The 16263-nt window shown below is 46.9% G+C and overlaps 2 protein-coding genes across 2 annotated transcripts; both read right to left on the reverse strand.

The window, feature by feature from the left end:
- On the reverse strand, window positions 6728-11670 carry LOC8062082 (polygalacturonate 4-alpha-galacturonosyltransferase). The gene is made up of 9 exons (XM_002462672.2): window positions 11309-11670; window positions 10375-10400; window positions 10246-10290; window positions 9328-9523; window positions 9200-9240; window positions 8767-9101; window positions 8329-8686; window positions 7657-8244; window positions 6728-7521 (listed from the first exon to the last, which is right to left on the reverse strand). The coding sequence occupies exons 1-9, from the start codon at window positions 11493-11495 to the stop codon at window positions 7246-7248; spliced, it is 2052 nt and encodes a 683-aa protein (XP_002462717.1). The 5' UTR covers window positions 11496-11670; the 3' UTR covers window positions 6728-7245.
- LOC8054896 (protein STAY-GREEN, chloroplastic) lies at window positions 12888-15210 on the reverse strand. The gene is made up of 3 exons (XM_002462673.2): window positions 14583-15210; window positions 14060-14446; window positions 12888-13750 (listed from the first exon to the last, which is right to left on the reverse strand). Exons 1-3 carry the CDS (start codon window positions 14724-14726, stop codon window positions 13394-13396), a joined length of 888 nt encoding a protein of 295 aa, XP_002462718.1. The 5' UTR covers window positions 14727-15210; the 3' UTR covers window positions 12888-13393.

Consider the following 16263-nt stretch of genomic DNA (forward strand, 5'->3'; position numbering starts at 1 on the left):
TCCTTAGAACTGTTGACTTTAGTGATCACTGTTTGATTGTCACAGTTCATGGAAATAGCCGGCACAGGTTTTTCAACCACCGGTAGATCCATCAGGAGTTCACGAAGCCACTCGGCCTCAGCACTGGCGGTGTCTAATGCTGTGAGTTCTGCTTCCATGGTTGACTTCGTTAAGATAGTCTGCTTGCAAGACTTCCATGAAACAGCGCCACCTCCAAGCAGAAACACATATCCACTTGTGGCCTTTAACACATCAGCATCAGATATCCAGTTTGCATCACAATAACCCTCTAATACCTTCGGGTATCCGGTATAGTGAATGCCATAGCTCACAGTACCTTTCAAATAGCGCATCACTCTCTCAAGAGCTTGCCAATGAATATCTCCCGGATTTGACACAAACCGGCTAAGTTTGCTCACTGCAAACGAGATATCAGGCCTCGTGGCACTAGCAAGGTACATCAATGAGCCTATAATTTGGGAGAATCTTAGTTGATCCCTTGCTATTCTTCGATTTTTCCTCAATAGCACACTAGGATCATAAGGCGTAGGAGCAGATTGACAGTCACTGTACCCAAAGCGACTTAAAATCTTTTCCACATAGTGGGACTGCACAAGTGTAATCCCACCATTGCCTTCTCTTGAAAGCTAATGTTTAGAATAACATCAGCTTCTCCCAAATCTTTCATCTCAAAGTTATTAGATAAAAAGTCTTTAACTTCCTTAATCACATCAAGGCTTGTCCCAAGGATCAGTATGTCATCCACGTACAGACAAAGAATCACACCTTCACCCCCACCAAACCGATAGTACACACATTTGTCAGCTTCATTAACAGCAAAGCCGGCAGAAGTTAAGGTTTTGTCGAACTTCTCATGCCATTGTTTTGGAGCTTGTTTTAGGCCATAAAGGGATTTTAATAACTTACACACCTTGCCCTTTTGACCACTGGTTACAAATCCATCAGGCTGATCCATATAGATCTCTTCCTCTAACTCTCCATTTAGGAAAGCTGTCTTCACATCCATCTGATGAATGAGAAGACCATGAGAGGCAGCCAAAGACAGTAACACTCGAATTGTGGTCAAACGGGCAACAGGTGAATAAGTATCAAAGAAATCTTCCCCTTCTCTTTGGGTATAACCCTTAGCCACAAGCCTAGCCTTGTACCTCTCAATTGTACCATCAGGCCTAAGCATTTTCTTGAACACCCATTTACACCCTATAGGTTTACACCCATAAGGTCGTTCAACCACTTCCCAAGTTCCATTAGACATTATAGAATCCATCTCATTCCTTATTGCTTCCTTCCACAAGTCAGCATCAGGAGAGGAAAATGCCTCTTTAATGGTTGTTGGGGTATCATCCACGAGGTACACAATATAGTCATCTCCAAAAGACTTCACTTTTCTTTGTCTTTTGCTCGTTCGAGTGACTACATTATCATCCTCCTCAGGATGGTGAACATGGGGTTCCTCAGATTGTTCTATCGGAATAAATTGCTCATGGGAGTTTATAGACTCTAAGACTCATGACTAGAAATATATTAGGTGTACTTTTCATAGGAAACTCACTTTCAAAGAATGTTGCATCTCTAGATTCCATTATAGTACCAACATGCATATCTGGTACTCCAGAGTTTATAATTAAAAACCTATACCCTATGCTGTGAGTAGCATAACCAAGGAAAATACAGTCAATTGTCTTAGGTCCGAGTTTGCGTTTCTTGTTTATTGGCACATTCACTTTAGTCAAACAACCCCAAGTACGTAAATAGGAGACATTTACTCTTTTCTTTTCCCATTCCTCAAATGGTGTGATTTCTTTATTCTTCGTAGGAACTCTATTCAGGACATGACTCGCTGTCAGTATCGCCTCACCCCACCATTCCTTAGATAGACCCGAAGTCTCTAACATGGCGTTAACCATCTCAGTTAGAGTACGGTTCTTTCTTTCGGCAATCCCATTAGACTGTGGTGAGTATGGCGGTGTCCTCTCATGAATAATTCCATGTTCTACGCAGAAGTCAGAAAAATCACTTGAAAAATATTCTCCACCACGATCGGACCTTAAGCGTTTAATTTTCCTCTCAAGTTGATTTTCTACTTCAGCTTTATAGGCTTTAAAATATTGTAATGCTTCATCCTTTGTTTTAAGCAAGTACACATGACAATATCTAGTACAATCATCTATAAAAGTGATGAAGTATCGTTTACCACCTTTAGTCAACTCACCATTCATCTCACATAGATCGGAATGGATTAATTCTAATGGTGCCAAGTTCCTCGCCTCCGCAGCCTTGTGAGGCTTGCAGGTTGCTTGGATTGCACGCATACATGGCACTTAGAACCTTTGACTAAATTAAATTTCGGGATTAAATTCATATTTGCTAGCCGCGTTAAACAACCATAATTAACATGATAAAATCGCGAATGCCAAATATTTGACTCATTCGAAATCACAGTATGGTTCACGATTTTATTACACACATCATGCATGGATAAGCGGAACAAGCCTCCGCAGTCATAACCTTTACCAATAAAAGTTCCAAATTTTGAAAGTATAACTTTATTGGCCTCAAAGACTATTTTGTAGCCATCTCTACAAAGCTATGAGCCGCTAACTAGATTCTTTTTGATGGAGGGGACATGCTGCACGTTCTTCATCAGCACCGTCTTTCCCGAAGTGAACTTCCGAATGACCGTACCAACACCAAGAACACGCGCATGAGATCCGTTCCCCATCAGTAAGGCTCCAGTGTTGCCGGTCTGATAAGAAGAAAACAAAGAGATGTCAGCACACACATGAACATTAGCCCCAGTATCCATCCACCACTCAGGTGAATGACAGACTGAAAGAACAGTAGGTAAATAATTACCATACCCAGATGTTCCTCCTTCAGCCTCGCCAATGACCATATTTACTGACTTTTTCTCTTCTCGTTTAAATTTGCGGTCTGGACAACCACTCGCCCAGTGGTCATCGCTACCGCAAACAAAGCAGCCTCCTTCTGCCTTTTTCTTCTTAAAAGTTGCAGTTTGTTTTGGCTTCGGGTTTGCTCCTTGCTTGTTCTCTTGCTTGTTCTTTTTCTTATTACGGAATGCGAATTGCTTTTTCTTCTGCACCACATTGGCACTAAAAGACTCAACGCCTTTCCCATGTGTATCTTTTGCTCTCGCCTTCTCCTCAACATCAAGAGTTCCCATGAGTTCAGCAAGACCAAACTCTTTTCTCTGATGTTTTAGAGAAGTAGCAAAATCCTTCCAAGAAGGTGACAGCTTAGCGATTATACCGCCGGCCACAAACTTTTCAGGCAACACACAAGGGAATTGTTCTAGTTCCTTAGCTAGTGCCTGCATCTCATGTCCTTGTTCAATCACAGAACGGCTATCAACCATCTTGTAATCAAACAATTGTTCCATGAGGTACAGCTCGCTACCAGCATCAGAAACCCCGAACTTGGCCTCAAGCGCATCCCATAATTCCTTAGCAGTAGTGCAAATAATATAATTGTCGACATACTTTTTATCGAGCGCACTTATGACGGCGCCTCTGAAGAGGTTATCAGCAGCCAAGAACGTTTTCTCCTCCTCAGGAGTAAACTGTTCCGGCTTCCCCTTCGCGACGTCATAGCAACTCATAGCAGTCAACCATAATATCATTCTCGCGCGCCACCGCTTATAATTTGAACCATCAAACAGATCCGGTTTTAACGCAGCAGCAAAACCACTAACAGAAAAATGCCTAATATCAGGTTTTTGGATTGTTAGAAATTTAGACATTTTAATGTCTGATTTAATCCAGAAAATTACCAATAATAATGTGGTGGCATATATGTGCACGTGTGCAATTTTATCACTACTCAGATTAGAGATAAACATTGCAAATACTACTGCAACAACAGCAAACATACTGAAAACGAAAAACAATCGTTTAAGATTGTATCCAGAGGATGGACCAGTGCCGAAGGCACCGGCGGCTCCATTCGCACTAGTCGACATAGTGCGTTGCTCGAAGTAGCGGACCACAGTCGGTGCAGGAAGATGTTCGCAGTGCAGTCCCGCGAACGTCCACCAGGAAGAAGACGAAGTAGTCGATCTCGATCCGCGCGAACGTCCATCAGGAAGAAGACTCGCCGGAGTGGAAGAAGAAGATCTTGCCGGTGAGCAGTCGCGGAAGACGCTCCCCAAAAACCTGATTGCCCGCAACACCCGAGCAGGTATCTCGATGCAAGGCGTCGGGTTCCGGAGGCCTGCTCTCCCGATCTCTGTGCGCGCAGAGGTTCGGGACGGGAATGGACAGAGAGCAACTCGACAGGAAGAAAAAGACTAGATGTGTGTTCTCGCAGGTATGGAAAGAGTGGGTGCGTATGGTATATATAGGCCTCAAGAGGAAACATCTGAATGATGACCATTAATCTCTTTTAATTGCCATAAACCGAGTACAAGACACGGCTCGGCGGCGGCGGCGGCGCGCGCGTGTGGCACCCTTTCATCCTCTCTCAACTTCTCCATAGGGGCTAACAAAGGCCACCTATTTAAGTTGAGTTAACACATGGTCAATCATCAATATGGTACTAAACCATTTTTATTATAGCATTAATTATGGACCCTTGAATTAATCATCAAATATAAATATGGGCTAATGGCCCATTATGGGGCTGTTTGGTTGCTAGCCACAATTTGCCACACTTTATCTTAGGCAAGTTTGACTAAGCTGGCAAGTGTTTGGTTCACAACTAAACTTAGGCATGATTCTTTTGGGCTCCACATGTCATAGAGTTAAAAAGTGTGGCAAGATTCCTTTAGACATGGCAAAGTGTGGCAACCAATTTGCTAGCCACACTTTTTGTGGCTTGCTACACTTGCCTAAAGTTAGTTGTGGTAGATTGTGGCTAGTAACCAAACATCCCCTATATTCAACACTGCTTGGCACAATGACTGACGCAGCAGCGCACACACACATGACACATCATTATTCTTTAGCATTCGTTAGCAAGCAAAAATAGACCGGCAGCATTGTTTAAGGTGAAACGAAATGGTCTGACTATTGTCTAACAAAAAAAATAATGATATCAGCGTCGATGTTATGGTTGGATCGTCTGGGAAAGCTCAAGCCTGCATGCTGTAATTTTAGCCATGACTTTTCAAAAAGCAAACAAGACCTCAATCAATCAATTGTGACGACGACTAACGATTACTACTACTCTTTCTTTAGAAAGACAAATAGTGCTCACACATTTCGTACTACGCCGGCTACGCCACTGCACTTATTATCATCTCAGGAGCGTGATCCGCTGATCTCCTACTGCTCCGCGTATAAAATTCGCGCATGCACTTCTTTTCTGGACTTCGTAATCGTAGACCGTTCCAAGCAGGAGAGCCGAGGTCAGCCCAAGCGTGCAACTCCACTCCGATTCCACCTCGGCACACGGCCAAGCCACTGCCCGTTTGTGTGCTACGGGCTACGGCTGATGCCGCAAGCTCCGGCGCCCACCGCACTCGGTGCCAGCCACCGATCGGCAACGCCGAGGCACACGGTCGTGTTCTTTCCCCCTGTGCTCGGCGGCGCCAAGCCACGGCCTCCTGCTCGACGAGCAGTGGGCCGTCACGGCCAAGTTCACGGCGGGCACATCGGTTGACATGATCGGAGCCTGCGGCTGCCTTCTCTGCTTCCTCGACGTACGCGGCTGCGCCGTCAGGATCTCCAACCCGACCACCGGCGAGTCGCTCCACCTGCCGCCGCCGTGCACGAGCACGCAGCGCGACCCGCGCGCGTACTGCCTCGGCTTCGACGCGACCGCTAAGCTGCACAAGATCGTGCACGTCCCACACGAGTAGAGGACCGCGAGATCCGGTTCCACGGGGAAGAAAGAGGTGGTGTACGTGCACAGAGTAGGAGACAAGTACTGGAGGCCCGTCAGCCCGTGCGCGCTCCCGGTGCCGCCGACGCCGTGTACAGCAGCGGCGAAGTGTACTGGCTCACACATTACGAGGTGGCAAGAGCCAGACTCGTCCGCTTTCATCTGAACCAAGAGGAGGCCACGCTGGTCGAGCTCCCGCCGTTCGACGACGTCCACCACCGGAGGCCGCTCTACTGCCGGCTGCTGGATGCGGACGCGGCGCCGTGCGTGGTCACCAGCGTGAGGCGCAACCCGACTTCCGGCGAGCCGTTCGCCGCGTCCAACGACGACATCAGCATGTGGAACCTCGGGGACGACGGCCGGTGGAGCCTCTCTTGCAGGGTGCAGCTGCGCGGCCTGCCGCGGCACGTGCCTGGGCCCGTGGGCCGCACGCCGTGCGGCACGGCGAGTTGCTGCTGCAGGGCGAAGACGGGGCGCTGTACACGCACAGGATCAAGGAGCGCGGAGTGCCGAGCATCGAGCGCGCCGGGGAGAAGATGCTGGTGGAAGGCAGGGGCGCCGTGAAGACGCCAAGTGACGCGGCTTCACCGTGCGGCCGAAGAGACGACCGCGCGCGCGTCAAGCTCAAGCAGTGAGCGGCTGAAAGAGGGCGATGGCGAGAGGGTTGATCGGAACATGGAAAAGGCTCGAGCTGATTGCCCGGTAAGCAGCGGCGGACGGGCATTCGGCGAGCCCGCGTCGACCGCACCTTTGGTGAAGAAGTCCCTGGGGCTAGGAGCAACAGGTTGGACGCACGGTGGCTGTGGCTCAAGGAAGGCGCTAGCAGGCGCACCATGCAACACATGACCGAGAAACACAAGATTAGTTACAAGACCAGTTATCATCAAAAGGATACCAGCATTTCTTGATACTGTAGTTGTAATAGTTTTACATTGGTCAGGACTCAGGGTTAACCCTGTAATCCACTTGATTGATGCCTTTCGCTTTGGATTGTACTCCTGGTACTTTATATCATCTGATCTGATACAAAAGACAATCCAATTCCGGCAACACTCAATTCTCTAGACATACCTCTAAGCAGCACGCGACACCAGCCGGATAAGCACATTTTAGAAGTTTTTCTCCTGCTAATTTTGACGGAAGAATATAACTACACATTACTAATAATTGAATAAAAAAACACATCGCTATAAAAAAAAACTCGTCAGAACATCCACCAGTGAATTTTCAGGGGAGGAGAGGGGAGGGGAGGGGAGGAGGAAAGCAATCAAGAGCTTCAGGTAGTACCACTTTGCTGTATCAAAGAACGCACCGCAAGGACATGGTAGTGGAACACTTCTGTCCAACAGGCTCTTCCTCATCTGTCAGTTTCAGCACGACTATCTACTCACTCAAGTTGCACCCACGGATGTAAGGGTGATCATACTTGATATACTTGGTCCAATATGGTCGGTACTTGGTCATTGCTAGCTCCAACCATGGCTTCATGTTCCCATTGTAATGAACCACAGCAGCACTGTCTATCTCTGAACGGTCTATGCTTGGGTTGTATCCTAATCCAAGAACATGCCATGACTTGTCCAGTGGGTGCGTCAACTTGTAGAAGGTCAAGAGGCCAGGCGGAAGTGTCCCAAGCTTCCAAAGAGCTCTGTCTTCATTCTAAAAGACCAGAACAGGACAGAACAGAACAGAGGAGGATTATGTGAGATATAATGAGTTTAATTAAGGATGTACACATTTGTAAAACAGTTTTTTGTAAATCATGCAATTCAGTAACAAGAACTGAATTCTCACCAGATTTTGCCATTTGTGGTAGATCCCAGTAATATCTTTCTTCTTCCACTCCCTCAAATCAAAGATGTTCATCCCATAAGCCCAGCCACATGCATTTGGATCAAAGTTCCGAGCAATGTGTGGATTTGAAAAATTAAGATACTTGTCAAAACGGTGGAAACTCTCCCCACAGGTTTCCACAGCACCATTGACCTTTCCATTAAGATCAACATCCCACAACCCTGTCAAATCTTTCTGCACAACTATGTCATCGTCGAGGAAGAGTATTTTATCCAACTTTGGATAGACCTCTGGGAGATAGAACCTCAAGTGGTTCAGCATAGAGAGGTACTTGGGGTTCCGATACTTTAGGTTCGAAGAACCTGCTGACAGTGTGGTGGGACGATCAGCTTTGAAATAGTACTCTTTCATGGCAGCAGACTCAAGTTGCCGCAGCACAGGACAGTATGATGAGTTCAACCACTTAAATTCGTCCACATTCTCAACATGGATGGTGGCCTTGCCAGGTGGGTTCAGCAGAAACCACATGTTCATGGCTCCAAAGTTTAACTTGTCAGTCACAAGATGGAAAACATGTTTCTCTGGTTCCTGAAAAGGTCATCCAAATATCAATGTTAGAAACTACTTAGTGGAGTGCAATCGAGTAATGGACTACAAGTACATGCAAAATACCTTAGCATTCATGATGGTCGAGTTCACAACAACAGAGGCTGCCAAGACATTATCTGAGAAAAGTGCATAGTGATAGAGATTTGGGTTTTCTAAATTTTCACTCCTTGGGAATTTCCATTCCTCAAGGGGGAGGAGATAGTAATCAATTGTCAGACGCATAGACAAGCAGTGAATGCTGTTTGGAATTGTCTTTGCAGCCAACTGGCTAAGAAATGTACTCTGCTTCTTCAAGCTCCTGACCTGTTCATCTGCTGACTGAAGCATAGCCCTTAGTCTCTGAGTGATTGCCATACAATCATAAAGTTCTTCTCTCGCCTTTGATAAAACTTGACCCATTGCTCTGATTTTCTCAGGTGCGCTGCAACATAGATGGTTAAAAGGAGCAAAGTAAGAAACAGATTTTCCCAGAATAAGGAAAGAAGTGAAGCAGATGCACACCTGTGATGCAGGTCAGCATCAGCAGATGCCTCTCCAACAGCCCGCTGGCTTTCCTTGATTCGGGTCTGCAGTTTTTGATATAGATCGTTCTTGTTCTTTGATTTAGCAAGCACAGAATAGACACGAGCCATAATAACTTGGTCCCTCATCAGCCTAACTGTAGAGTCTGAATTCTCGTTCTCATTCTCTTTTCGCCATATGCTGTATTTTCCAAGCACAGCAGAATCGACAGCTTTTGATCGCTCAATAGCGGCATTCTCCAGCTTAGCACGTGCTTCATCATCTTTATGAACCAAATCCATAGTTCTCTTCTCACGCCTTTTCTCCCTAAGTTTCTACAGTATACAGGCAAGTAAAAAGGACGTACGAAATGTGTACCAACACCAACAGAGACCAAAACAAGGTAATTTGTATACAAGGATAGTACTGTTACCCTTCGAGCTACTTTTGCTGCTTTATCAACTTGATGTTCGTCTGCATTAAAAAAAAAACACTTTATTTTCTGGCTTACATAAGCAGAGGAACAATAATAGGTTTTGATATTCATGCTTATGTTAGTACCTGGATCTTTGGGTGATCTATTTGTTGGTAGATCATGTTCTGGCAAACTGTTTTCAGCTTTAGCCTTGTCATCAACATCCATGCTCTTCTCGGTGACTAGATCATCAGTTTTCCAAGAGGGAGATGCATGATTCCTGAAAAAATCAAGACTCAAAGTGCCTGATTCTTGTTGACTAGCAGTTATAGCATCAAACACCTGAAGACAAAAAAAAGGTCCAAACACAAAGATATTAAGGACACATAAAAAATATTAAAGGCTGTTTCAAATGCAACCAACATGATGTATACTAGTTACTGAATTAACACAAACATGCAATAAACAGACTGCAAATAGTAAAGCCAGTAGCCAATAAGCTAAATAATGAAAAATATTTTTCCCAAACTGGCAGGAGGACTGCCTGCCATTAAATTAAGAAAGAGAAAAGATCAAATAAAAATTTTGGACCCCAACAAAAGAAAGAAAAGGGAAAGGGAAACAGAAAACAAAAAAGAAGAGGAAATAGAAGATCGGCAAATGCAGAAAACACGCCAAAATAGTGGAACAAGGTTAGTCAGACAGACTAGGCTGGGAATAAAATTTTCTATAAAAGATAACTACATAAGATAGGGAAATAACAATAGTTGCTAAGAATGAGATAAAAAAAAAACAGGTGATTAACGAGCTCTAAATATATGGTTTATTCACCACATTATGACACAGACCATCCATTGAATTAGTTTGGTGCATAAGCTACACACACATAATTGAAAAGTAGAACCTCTGGAGTCTAGACTTAGTATTAGTGTGATGGGAGAAGTCAGCATCTAAGGCAGTTTGACTGTTTAACATAAGGAGCATATGTGCAAGGTCAAAAATTGAAAGTATTTTTTCTTTAAGCAATTGAAACCCTTGAAGGGTTGGTCACAAGACGTTCTGACCTCCTTAGGCAAAATAGATTTGAGGTTCTTCATTGCTGCTGCTTCCTGCAAGGCAATTCAAAAGATGAAATGAATCGTCAAAAACTACGCTCACTAAGCAATCAAAACCCTTTCAGGATTGGTAACTACCTGATCGACATTCTTGCCCTTGGGATCTGCAGGTAAACAAAATATGTTAATGCTTACCTATTTCAGGTAAAACAATGCATTCAGATAGTGCAGTATTCTAATTCGCAAAAATATATTCCCTTCGTTCCAAAATGTATATCGTTTTAGTTTGGTCCTAACATCTCTAACTTTGACGAAGTTCAGATAAAAATATATTAACACCTAGAACATCAAATAAATAGACTGTGAAGATATATTTTATTGTTATTTTTAACAAAACTAGTTTAACGTTGCAGATTTTGATGTATTTTTCTATAAAGTTGGTCAAGGTTAGAGAGCTTTTCGACATACATTTTGGAACAGAGGGACCATTTTTCTTACACCTAACAAACAAATAATGTTGAATCATACGCATTGTTTTTCATCAATAATACTACATTTCAGCCAACAGTGGCAATGGCATAGATTGTTATGACCACCCATTATACAGTTTCATTATAGTTTTGTTAGCTCATTGTTGTATGCATGCACTTCAATTTCTACAACATTAGCCTATCGCTACCCACTTATCATATACACAATACACCTACAACCTAGCAACAGCAACATATAATATAAGGGATAACAATTCCTGCAATCCCAGGGTGACTAGGTTCATTTCCTTGGAGCACCATGTTCCACCGACACAGTTTCCATCCAAACAGAAAATCAAGCAACAGCGCAGCGAGTACTAAATATAAAATCCCTAAACCACTCTGAAACTACACAGATGATCCCCTAATCCAACTAAGACGCATCAGACTACGGCTGGAGAGCGCATCAATCCCAAAATCTAGACAAATTCCACCGAGCTCCACCCAATCTAGGCGCTCATCGCACAAGGCAACGCAGAATTAAACACCTCGCGTCGACACAAACAACAGGGGGGCTCTGAAGGAGGGGATGCAAACCGGACCGGAGGCTACGTGGACGTGGCCGCGACCGCCATTGCGCGCGACGAAGAAGAGCGAAGGCGCGACCACGAAGAGGAACACGAGGACCACCACGGGAGGCAGCGCGGCGGAGCTCGAGGCGGCGCGCCTCCCTCCTCCTCCGCCCCCGCCGGAGGTGGAGTAGGGGAGCCGCTGCTTCGGAGTCGGCATCACCGGCGCAACGGCGATGCCAGTGCTGACCTAGATCCGGATCCCACCCAATCCGATCCGATCCGATCCTCCGCCGGCGAGGGCCTCGCCGTCGCCGGAGGGCAGTGTGCGTGCGCTTCGCTTCCCTTGGGGAGTGGGGATTGGTGTGTGAAGTGATGAGACGAGAAGGGAGGAGGAACGTAACGAAACAGAAGCAACCGATGTTCGCTCAATCCCCGCCCGGGCCCAGGCCTCGTTGGGTTTGGTTTTTTGGGTTTGGGGCTGACTAAAAGCCCGTTAAATGCCCACTAGGAATGAATGGGCCGACGTATTACGCTCCAAGGGCCGTAGACTTGCACTGCACGTTTAGAATCTCCACTTTCAGAGGTTTCGCTTTATGGCCTTGTTTACTTCCAAAAAATTTCAAGATTTCCTATCACATCGAATCTTGTAACACATGCATAAAATATTAAATGTAGATAAAAACAAATACTAATTACACAGTTTACCTGTAATTCGCGAGATAAATCTTTTAAGTCTAGTTAGTCCATAATTAGACAATATTTGTCACAAACAAACGAAAGTGCTACAGTAACGAAAACTAAAAATTTTTCCAAACTGGACAAGGCCTAAAACTCGTCAATCAAGAGAAAAGGCATATACAGTACTGTATGCTTTTCTTTTCTCCAAGAAAATGAAGATCATGCAACTCCTTTTGCACTAAAAAGTTACAGGTCTGGTATACTCCTGTTTCGCCGATGAGGCGATGAGAGCAGATGATATGACAGTAGTAGGAATATAAATACATCGCATACAGACAAGTCTGCTTATTCGCTGATTAAAACACAAAAGGATAAATAGAAGGAAAAATATGCAAAGTCAATCATTACTTCGTGATTTATATTCTTAATTAACAAAGACATCCAGAGTGATTAATTTCTTTGTTTCTATCTTTCCTTCTCTTCTTCCTTTTCCTCGGGCATACCCTGGGTTCTGGTAATTTCTTTGCCAGATGCATGTAAGTTTTTTCTTTTTTGATTGAATGATGCATGTAAGTCGTGCCTAACAAGCACGCCAAGCAAGAGCACCAAACCAAAAAAAACGGCTGCTATTGCTGACAAAATTGCCGATTCCAGCAATGACGCAAAGGCAAAGAAAAAAAGATGATCTTTCGCACTAAAACGGCCATGGAAATCCATCAGTTTGGGAGAAATCTCCAGACTCGAGGCAGTTTAGTCGAAACGGCACGCAAGCGTTGAAAGCTACCGGTAACTCCACACTCCTCCTAGCACTGCACACTGCAGGCGACCTGGTGTACATTTTTTCAGTACACAACCACAAAATCGCCACTCGCAACCTCACGGTTCCAGACTTTCAGACGCATCTTCACACCTCCTGACAGAGACACGCGTGATCAAGATCGTACGGTCGAATAAATAATTAGTCATTTACATTCCATTTACTACACAAATCCAGGGGAATTACAGTTCAAGAAATAGTATAGTTCTAATTTAAGTAGTACACCGGATGATACTTTGCCTGCCGACACTTAAACTTGCCACTTTGCAGCAACATGTGTACTATGTACGTGCAGATTCTTTGCAGGTTTGCCATCCAGATCAAAGTGTTCTAGCTAGCTATTTACAAGACCACCATGTTCATCCCACCGACCTCAACCAAGCTACTGTACTTCCAAAGATGAACACAACTTGGAAATGAACTGAGCTCAGCTAAGCTACCAATTAAAGAATAGCGCGGGGCATGCAAGTGTTGGCGCCCCCTGCACACCTGCACGGCGCGCGCTTGCAGCTACTACCCAACCAAATGCAAACAACACGCTAGTCTAGTAGTCTAGCTACGGCTTACATTACACAATTGCAGCGAAGGTCCCTCGATCCCCCTCCGTACGTGCAGTTTCACTACTGCTGTTGGGCCTGGCCGGCGGCGGAGGAGGCATCGGCGGCGGCGGCCGCCATGTCGCGCTCGTTCGGCCAGGGGATGAGGCTGTGCGGCGGGAAGCAGCAGTCGCACTGCTGGGGACACCGGTACGGCCACTCGCCCACGGGCGGCATCTGCCCATCCTTGTTGGAGGCGGCGGCCGGCGCGGTGGAGTCGTCCTCGGCCGGCGGCGCGGCGGCGTCGCGCAGCGGACCCCAGCACTCGACGCGGTTGAAGCGGGTCAGGTTGGAGTGGAAGTAGACCCACACCGGGGCATCCTCCAGCTCCGGGTGCCGGCTGAACAGGTCGCCGTCGCCGTGCACGAAAGCCTTGAGCACCTGCACCAAAGGCAGACACGCTAGTTGAGTGCACTATTGACTTGTACGTAGTAGTACCGAGCAACAGAGATTCCCTAATACTTGTGCGTGCTTTAACGGTGTGGGAAGCATTAGCAAAGCGACGAGAACGACAGGATGCAGAAATTGCAGCGATCACACACACTGGCCAGCCGTCGGCGTGGGGGTCTCGCTCAGGAACCAGGTCGGTGTACGGTGTGAAATGAGAGAAACCAATTGCAATTTTGCAGTACATGTTACTACACGTGTTTCCACGCGTGTGGGCAGCAGGGAGACACGTAGTGTACGTACCACGGGGAGCTCCTTGCGGAAGATGTAGTAGCGGAGGCCGGCGATGAGGTCGAGCAGGAAGTGGCCGCCGGAGATGTGGCAGTGCACGTGCAGCGACATCCGCCCGCGCACCTTCTTCCACTCCGCCACCACCTCGTCCCGCTGCAGGCGGTTGTACCACCCTTGCAGCTGCGCGCGGTTGATGGTGTGGGACACGGCCAGCGTCAGGCTGGCCGTCACGTCGCTGTGCGTCAGCGTGTACGTCCGCGGCAGTAGCGGCAGCGGCGGGGAAGTCGGCGACGGCGTCGTCGGGTGCCCGTGCTTGTTGTTGCTCTCCTCGTCCACGCCCAGGAACAGCACCTTCAGCTTGGACGCCTCGAAGATCGCCGGCCCGAACAGCCTCGCCGTCTAGAGATCATCGAAACAGAGCACCGGCCACAACCACAGACCCTGCCCACTCATCAGCTCACCACGCCCAAATAAACCGGAGCAAGAAAGGACTAAAAAAAGATCGCACGAGACGAGACGGGAGGGGATCGCGTACCGGCACGACGTATCGCCTCCGCCGCGCGTCCCGGGCCCGCCGCCGGAACACGACCACGGCGCCCGCGCCGTGCTGCTGCTGCCTGAGCTGGGAGATCGGGAGCAGGGACATGGTAGAAGCGGCGGCGGCAGTGGCTGCGGCCATGTTGATTCGGATCCTTCCCTTCGCCTGCAGGGCCCTAGGAGAGCGGCGCACCACGAGCAGCAGAGGGCAAATCGGGACCGAGAAAAGCTGCCGACTCTCAGGAGAAGCTCGGCCGGCGGCTAATTAATCCTCGGCGAAGCAGTAATCTTGCACGCCTCGGCGAGATCCGGATGGAGGACCGGACTGAGAGAATCTTGGACTAGCCTGGCTACGCGAGTGTTCTGGCCGATGGGCGTCTGCAGGTAGTACAGGAGCTGGTGCGGTCGCGCTTCCCGACTGCCTGGCGAGTGGCTTGCTGGACCGTATGGAGTCGTTATATGAGTGCGTGACGGGCAGCCGCCGGGCGGCGCGTGTGCAGGAAGGACTGTGTGTGCAGGGCGAGTTGGTGGTGGTGGAGTGACGGGTCGGGAAACGTCGCGGTTGTGTGCGCGGGCGGGCAAGCTCACAGGCTTTCTCTCGTTCGTCTCCTTCTCCTCTCTTCTTGGCGGGGGATGGGGAACGTGATGATGCGTGTGGGAGTGGAAAGAAATAGTAGTCGCCGGCGCAGCCGCGCGGGCGAGGCTGGAGACCCGTGGAGGGCGGAACGTCTCGCTGGCCGCTCGTCTGCGCTGCAGGTGGCGTACCGGCGTGTGCTCGGCAGTGCGGTGATGTTTCCAGCCGTGCGATCGTCGGCTACTGGTCTTGATTTACCTGCGGTAAGTGGGGCTGACTGGTGGTCCTCGTTTATCATGCACGGCCACAGGTCAAAATGACTGCTAAATCAACGTCAGCAGATGACCTAGGGCCTTGTTTAGTTCACTCTGAAAATCAAAAAAATTCAAGATTTCTCGTCACATCGAATCTTGTGGCATATGCATGAAACATTAAATATAGACGAAAACAAAAACTAATTACACAGTTTAGCTGTAAATTACGAGACGAATCTTTTAATCCTAGTTAGTCCATGATTGGATAATGTTTGTCACAAACAAACGAAAGTACTACAGTATCGAAAACTTTTCACTTTTTGGAACTAAACAAAACCCTAGCTATCTGAGTTTTTTTTTGGGGGGGGAAGGTATGTTTGGTTTGTGTTGTTTTGGTCGACACGAGTTCCGTATCCTGTGATGAAACCGCGTGCACCAGGCGCGAAGCACCAGTCGCTCTACAAAACGCTGCACCTGCAACTGGACGTACGCATACATGGAGATCATTTAGATGACGCGTTTATCTACAATTTAAATTTAATATAAGATTATTTAAAATTTTCATTTATTATATATGTCTCGATCTGTGCTATATAGCTGTGTCAAGTGGGCCCATTTTATAATAGGGTGTTTTTCTTTTCTTCAAATTTTGTTTCTTCACACATCTCTCGCCAATTAATCCAACACCGTGTAAACACATTCTCCACCTCACTAGTAGCGTTAGATGAAAAGTTGTGATGATATCGCTTCTTTAAAAAATCACAGTAATTATGTAATGGCAAGTTAGTAGAGTTTGAGCATGGTAAGTAAATCTCTAGGTGAGTTAGTTCCTAACTAATTCCATGCATTCG

This window comes from Sorghum bicolor, chromosome 2 (assembly GCF_000003195.3).
Source record: "Sorghum bicolor cultivar BTx623 chromosome 2, Sorghum_bicolor_NCBIv3, whole genome shotgun sequence".
In the NCBI taxonomy this organism is placed as follows: Eukaryota; Viridiplantae; Streptophyta; class Magnoliopsida; order Poales; family Poaceae; genus Sorghum; species Sorghum bicolor.